Source organism: Leptopilina heterotoma, unplaced genomic scaffold (assembly GCF_015476425.1).
Source record: "Leptopilina heterotoma isolate Lh14 unplaced genomic scaffold, ASM1547642v1 Lhet_65, whole genome shotgun sequence".
In the NCBI taxonomy this organism is placed as follows: Eukaryota; Metazoa; Arthropoda; class Insecta; order Hymenoptera; family Figitidae; genus Leptopilina; species Leptopilina heterotoma.
This window is the reverse complement of record NW_025111152.1, coordinates 2,695,118-2,702,924: the sequence shown is the minus strand read 5'-3', so window position 1 is coordinate 2,702,924 and position 7,807 is coordinate 2,695,118. Positions and strand designations below refer to the sequence as shown.

Sequence of the window (7,807 nt, the reverse complement as noted above, 5' to 3'; positions counted from 1 at the left end):
TAGGGGATATGCATGCGTCTCAATATGATTGGCTCTACAAAAAGCTGCGTGAAAATGTACTTTGTCAGAGCCAATCATATTTAGTAATGTGCATTTCAAGGCCGGGAAAATTCGCTGCTCGCCTAAAAATTTGGAAGTGTGCAAGCGCCTTTAGCCTTGTGTCCTTGTCTATCTCATGCGTCTCGTTCGCGAACGACTTTCGCGAACGTATTGTGCGTTGGACTTAAGTTTTATCCCACATCAAAATGTATTTTAGTGCGCAAGCGCATATCTCCACTTTTCCCAGGGATGGGTAATGAAAACTATTTAAAAAAGCGTAACATTCCCATCACTGCGCTGTAAAAACTAGCAGACGACACAGCCGACTCAAATTTACATGCTTTTTAATTATTTGCGGTTTTAATTTTAGTAACAATGTGTTTTAAGTAAACAAGTATGAAATACTTTTTGTACATAAAAAAACTGATTTTGTATAATAATGTCTTTACAGAAAGTAGATTTACATCGTACAAATGTTCCAAAAAATGCTGTGCTTTTAAGTGAAGATGATGCTATTGATTATCAATGGAAATTATTAAGGAACTGGCCGATAAAATCAGAAGTGTACATTACATTTAAAATTGAATAATTAAGTATAATTTAATTTTTTAACAATTTTGTCTAAATTTCTTTAATCATTTATTTCTGTCATTTATCGACAAGTTTTTTCTTGGTTTTGAGGTTAGAATTTTAGGAATTTTCTTTTAAATTGAAAAAAGATTAATGCAAATAAGTATAAAATAATAAAAATATAAATACATAGTTAATTTATTAATTAATTTTTACTAAGTAATAAGTGGACATTTGTTTTATAAAATAAAATGGCACATTTATTAACAAATATTTTACTTGTTAATTTATTTTAAGGTTAAAATTTTCTAATACAAACAGAAAAAATTCTCTTCATTGCAAAAAATATAAATAATTTATTAATTAACTTTTACTAAAGAAAAATTGGAAATTTGTTTTATAATCAATAAGCAAAAATAGTAAATTCTTCAATTAATGTAAATGCAATTAATATTAATAAATGTAACGCGCGGTATTCAATTTATCTTTATTACTAATTAATTATTATTATTTTTCAAAAATTTTAATAAAATTCTTCCAAAAAATGTAATTATTTTTAAAAAATTTCACTAAAAATCTACGTAAGAATTCAGTTATTTTAAAAATAATTTTAGTCACATTTTTCTAAAGAATTCAATTAATTTTTAAAAATTTGAAGAAAATTCTTCTTAAGAATTGAACTATTTTCATAAATAAAAAACTATGAAGGAATTCAATTATTTTCAGTACAATTTAAAAAAAAAATTTGAAAGAATTCAATTATTTTAAAATATTTTAATATCATAAGTCTTCTCTAGAATTTAATTATTTTCACTAGAATTTAAATAAAAGACATCAAGCATACAACGATTATAATCGTCGTATTCTATTCTCTTATTAATATAGATTACATAATATATAGTGATTATTAAATTAAGTTGTGCGTAAATTTATAGAAATATTTATACAAATCTTTTCTTTTTTAGATGGGCTTTCAAATATGGTATTAGCAGTTTAATAGGTGCAGCTGGTTTTACAGGTTTATATATTGGCAGATACTATAGAAGAAAATTAAAATTACAACATTATGGATATATAACAACATTGTTAAGTACAGTTGTTTCTGCTAGTTTTGGAGCAGGTTTTCTTCACGTGGAGGTATTTATTTATAAAAAATTGATTTTATTCATTTTAAAGTATTTGAATTTAATTTTCTTAAGGGCATTTGAACCTTGATGACGTTACAGTTTGTGCAAAGCATGTGTGACGTCATCAAGGTTCAAATGCCCTTAAGGAGAGGTATTTTTATATACTACATAAGTAATAAAATTCTTCTCAGGAATTCAATTATTTTCAATACAAATTGAAATTTTAATTAAAATTTTTCGCGAGAATTCAATTATTTTTATAAATAAAAAATTCTTCGAAGGAATTCAATTAGATATTCTCTTCACATTTTTATTTTAAAAAAGTTAGGAAACAAATATCTTGAAACTGCGAACAGATTACCAGAATGCAACGATTATTAATATAGATTTTTTTTAAATAATTTAATTCTTCTGGAAAATTTAATTTAATTAGCAGATATTGCAAATCATTAAATTAAGGAGAATTTTTGAACATACTTGAATTTTTGCGAAGAATTTTTTACCTACTTCTAAAACTAATTTAATTTCTGCAATTATTTGTAACTTCTCCAAAAATCAATTTTTTTTAGTGTTTTTAACTAAAATTCTTCTATAAATTCATTATTTTTAATAATGAATTAAATATTTATATGAAAAAATTTAACTAATTTCAGAAGAATTTGAATTATTAAACTTTTTCAAAAATCAAAATTTTTAAAAATTTCTAATTAAATTCATTCAAAATTGAAATTTTATAAAATTTCAATTTTGAAACCTTTTGAAGTTCATCTGTTTATGAAAATTGTAAACGTAATTCAATTAATTTTGAAATATTTAAGTAAAATTGACTTTTCCCTGACCAATTATACTTTTTCTGAATTACCTGACCTGTATGGCAACCTCGATTAAGGGGAGGTTCTCATTGCGGGGGCCAAAATAAACACAAACTTTGACAATTTTTTGCGAGGAACGGCTATGACTTAACGATGTAATTTTTTTTCTAAATAAAGATACATTCTTGAACTTTTAAAATATATATTTCATTTTCAAAAAAATGCAAAATGGCGGCCAATATGGCGCATCTAGAAAATAATGTTTTTTTAAATAGGGAAAACGGTGGGCATTCTACACTGCGCAATTTTTAGTCTAAAACAAAAACTCAAAATTTTTTATAAAGGTGACATCCTAAAGAATAGGTTATACCTATAAAATAGTTAAAAAGTTAATAAAATGACAAAATGGCGGACACATTTTTAAAAAAACTGCGTTTTCGCATTATTTTTCCATATTTGACCTCTTGTAAAAATCTCTATTGTTAACCATTTTATCATATTATAGGTATAACCCCAGTAGAATTTAGTTACCTTTAATTATCCGCAAACCCGATGTTGATTGATTAAATAGTTTAGACGCTACGATGCCCACCAGTTTGAAAAATCTTGTTTCGAGAAAAACGCGTTTAAGGTTTGAGAAACATTTTTGTGCAATAATTATATTCTTTGCAATTCTTTGTTCAATTTGCGTATATGATAAATATCTATAGGTATTTAGGGTCGCTCTTTACGATTCTGAGGTCAGATTTGCAAAATTTTTAAAAATTGATTCGATTTGCCTGACATTTGTTACTCAGTGCTCGGGACGGCGGTGAGTTCAAAACTTCATAAAAACGAAAATATTCTTCGAAACAAAAAATCGCTATACACACATATTCTACATATATATATATATAGCTTTAAAAAAATACAATAAAAAAGAAATCAATTTTTTTGACTCTCGCAATGGGAACCTCCCTCCCCTTAAATATAGAATTAAAAAATTGTGTAAAAAAAAGTTTTAATTTTAATTAATATTATAAATTCTATTTTTTTGCATGTTTATAAAGTTAGCGTTGACGCTCAGCGTTGAAAACTATTTCAGAGATGAAACTTTCACTAGTTTCACTTCTTCCATTAACCTATGGAGCTAAAAAAACGATCATGACACTTTTTTTAATCTAAAACGTTTGATTGTTTTATTCTCTTTAGTGAAAACAAAAATTGTTTTTGACCCCTATTGTCGACGCTAACTAATGAGACTATTTTTCGCAATCTATTAAAAAATCCAAGTAGAAAAAAAATTTTAAATAAAATTTGATTTGAATATTTAAAGTAACAATAATTTTTCTGTAAAAATTATTTTTAGTTTGTCATGTCAGATGTTCTACTTGAAAAAACTCCGTGTCCTGTTTGTGTACAAACGAGAGCATCTTTACTGCAAATCTCATCAGGAGTAATTTATCCTCTAATTATATCTCCCATTCTTTCTGCAATGGTGAGCATTTTTATTTTTCATTTTTCTCAGTGCAATCGTACACGGAGAAAAAAGGATATTTAAATTTACCCTGAGGATTGTAAAACTTGACAAATTTTCAGTGTCAACTATAGGACAACACTCTGTTGTTTATAAATTACTATTTATATAGTGTAAAATAAACGTAATTAGTTTTACACTCCAGGAATGTGTAGTACTTTATTTTGTCTGTTTAATTAGATTTTTAAAAATAAACTTTTATTTGTAAAAAATTTATTTAAACAATTAAAAATATTTAACTTAGATAATAAAAATTTTAAATCGCAGAACATTTTTGATTTTTTTAATTAGTTTTTAACTTTTCAGTCAATAAAAGAGTTTCAGAATTCATTTAGTCTTTTTAGTAATAATTCTTTAAAAAAAAATTTTTGTTGAAAAGAAAAATAATTAAAATATTGAACATTTTAATTAATTTAAATTTTGTTTCAATAGAGATTATTATTTTATAACATCCACAGAAATAAATCACAAATAAACAATAACCCATATTTTTAAACGTCAAAATTTATTTATTGATGTTCATTTTTTAGCTGCATTTGCGGTTAGTTACTTCAACTAAAAAACTGGTTAGTTTAAATTTCCTGGAGTGTAAAACAAATAATAAAATATGTGTAACTTTTACGAAGGAAAAAATATAGTAAAGTGTAAGTAATATTATGAAGAAGATTAGAATGACTAAATAAATTTTTAACATTCGAAATTTAACACTCCAGTTTTCTGCGTGTAAATTTTTATATTAAAGAAAATCATTTTCTTGTATTCAGATAGCAGTAAGAATTGGAGTAAGAATGCCCTACTATACAGAATGGCGAGAACTTGCGAAACTGTGGTCAAAAGTAACTAAACCATTGGCTGGTCGGATTCTTCTTCTAATTGCTTTTCATGGTTTAATGGCTACCGGTGTAACATATTACGAAGCCCAACAAGTGTATAATATACAAGAAAAACTGTTAATTGCCGAAAAAGATTCTCCAAATAGAAACAAATAATTTATAATAGTTTTAATAAAGTTGTTTTTATGTACATTTAAACTAGTATAATTTCACGCGCGTGAAATTTTACCTGCCGTTGTTAGTTTAAAAATGTTCTTTTTGAAATTTAATGCAAATTCTTTATTTTTTAAAAACTTTCATTTTTCGAATAGTTTTTTTTAAATTTAAAAAAAATTAAGAATTATTTGAATAATTAACTCAAATTTTTGACATAACAATTCGAACTATAAAACAATTTGGAATCAAAAAACACTAACTTTACGTGAGGACAGTATATTTCGATTATTATTATATAATATAATAATAATTGCAGGGCTCGAACCAGTGAAAGTATTTAAAAATATGGACTATACGGACCAAAAGTTAAAAATTACGGACAAAAATATAACAAGTCCGAGTCAAATTCTTCAATTAAATATATATTAGAAAATAAAAACTTGAAATAATTTCAAAACAAATTCAAATAAACTTTTTCAAAAAAATTAATTCTAAAAAATTGTTAGTTAAAAGCATAAGAAATTCAAATTTTTGAAGATTTTATTCTAAAACCTTTTTAAAATTCACTTTTTTCTAAAAATTCAAGCCATAATGCTTTCAATATTTAATTATTAGGTATATCTAAAATTTTAACTGAAATTCATTTTTAAATCAATTTTTCTTAGAAAATTCTACGCGAGTTCAATTATTTAAATATACAAAAATAAATAATTTGTAGAAAAACAGATTATTTTTTAAAATTTAATTCTCATAAAGAATTTTATCAAAAAATTTCTACATAAAATTGAATAATTGAATTCTATCCAAAAATTTTAAGAATAATTACATATTTCGGGGAATTCGATTAAAATTCTATTAAAAATAATTTAAATTTTACGATGAGTGTTATTATTTATGAAAATAATTGAAATATTGAGAAGAAATTTATAAAAAATTTGTAAATAATTTAATTCCTGTGAAATTTTTATTATTCATAAAAATAATTAAATGCTTGTGTAGAATTTTATTTAATTTTTTTTTACATAATTGAATCCTTTTGGAAAATTTTAAAAAATAATTAATATTTTGCCAAGAATTTTATTAAAATGTTTGAAAATAATTTAATTTTGGGGAAGAATTTTATTATTTTTAAAGATAATTGAATTTTAGACTAAAATTTTCTTAAATTTTTGAACATAATTGAATTTCTGCGAAGAATTTTATTATATTTGAAAATAATTGAATTTATGCAATTATTTGTAACTTTTCCGAAATAAAACTTTTTTTTGTCTTTTTTAACTTAAATTCTTCCATTAATCCATTATTCTTAATAATTATTTAAATATATATTACAAAAATTAACTAATTTCAGAAGAATTTGAATTATTAAAATTTTTCAAAAATTTGAGTTCTTTAAAATTTCTACTTAAATTCATTCAAAATTCAATTATTTTTAATAATTAAATATATATTGTAAAAAAATTTAACTAATTTTAAAAGAATTATAATTAAAATTTTTCAAAAAATTAGTTCTACAGAATTTTTAATTAGAAAGAATTTAAAATTTAGATTTTCAAAGATTTTAATTTGAAACCTTTTCAAAATTCAATTATCTCTAAAAATTCACGGTATAATGCTTTTATTAGGTAATATTTAATTATTATGTAACATTGTAACTGAAATTCATTTTAAGATCAATTTTATTATAAAATTCTACGGGAATTCAATTATTTGAATACAAAAATAAATAATTTATTGAATATGTAATTGAATGTTTCTTAAAATTGTAGGATTAAAAATAATTGAAATTCTACAATGAGTTGTATTATTTATGAAAGTAATGGAATTATTGCGAAGAAATTTAAAAAAAATTTATAAATAATTGAATTTCTTTGAAATTTTTATTACCTATTTATGGAAATAATTAAATGCTTGATTAGAATTTTATTAAAATTTTTTTTTGTATAATTAAATTTTTTTGAAAAATATTATCAAAATAATGGTAAATATTGAAAATAATTGAATTAGGGAAAATTTTTAAAAATAATTGAAATTTTTCGAAAAAGTTTATTAAAATTTTTTAAAATACTACCCGAATTTTGGAGAAGATTTTTATTATTTATAAAGATAATTGAAATTATGACGAGAGTTTCTTAAAATTTTTGAACATAATTAAATTTCTGAGAAGAATTTTATTACTTTTCGAAATAAATGATATTATGACCAGAATTTTTTAAAATTTATGAAACTAATTGAATTTCGGAGTAGATTTAATAATCTACTTATTATTTACAAAATAATTAAAATTTTCTAAAATTTATGAAAATGATCGAATGTTGGAGAAGAGTTTTATTATTTATAAAGATAGTTGCAATTTTTACAAGAATTTTCTTAAAATTTTGAACATAATTGAATTTTTGCGAAGGATTTTATTACTTTTGCAAATAATTGAATTTCTGCAATCATTTGTAACTTCTCCAAATTATATCGTACAATTTACGAACTTTTCGTACTTTTTCAAATAAATTACGGATTTTACGGACGTTTTTTCAAAAAAAGTGACTTTTACGGACTTCAAGGAAATTTAAGAACATTTACGAGATTTACGGACCTAGTTCAAGCCCTGTAAGTAAATTAATCTTTAACAAAAAAAAACTTAAAATTATTCTAAAGTAAAAAGAATTAAAGCGAAAAAGTAAATACTGAAAGTAAAAAATAGTTATTGGGAAAAGTTATAGCTTTTTCTTTAAAAAAAAAAGGAATTTTTTTGTAGGA

The 7,807-nt window shown here is 22.9% G+C and overlaps 1 protein-coding gene across 2 annotated transcripts; it reads left to right on the top strand.

Annotated features, from left to right (window-relative positions):
• Nucleotides 1-321: 321 nt before the first annotated feature.
• On the top strand, nucleotides 322-5,089 carry LOC122510033. Of its 2 annotated transcripts, XM_043624420.1 has the most exons (4): nucleotides 327-603; nucleotides 1,575-1,746; nucleotides 3,897-4,025; nucleotides 4,829-5,089. In XM_043624420.1, the coding sequence occupies exons 1-4, from the start codon at nucleotides 479-481 to the stop codon at nucleotides 5,051-5,053; spliced, it is 651 nt and encodes a 216-aa protein (XP_043480355.1). In that variant the 5' UTR covers nucleotides 327-478; the 3' UTR covers nucleotides 5,054-5,089. The 2 variants fall into 2 exon arrangements, with proteins under 2 accessions (XP_043480356.1, XP_043480355.1); XM_043624421.1 differs by lacking the exon at nucleotides 3,897-4,025 and having other exon boundaries at nucleotides 322-603.
• Nucleotides 5,090-7,807: the final 2,718 nt, after the last annotated feature.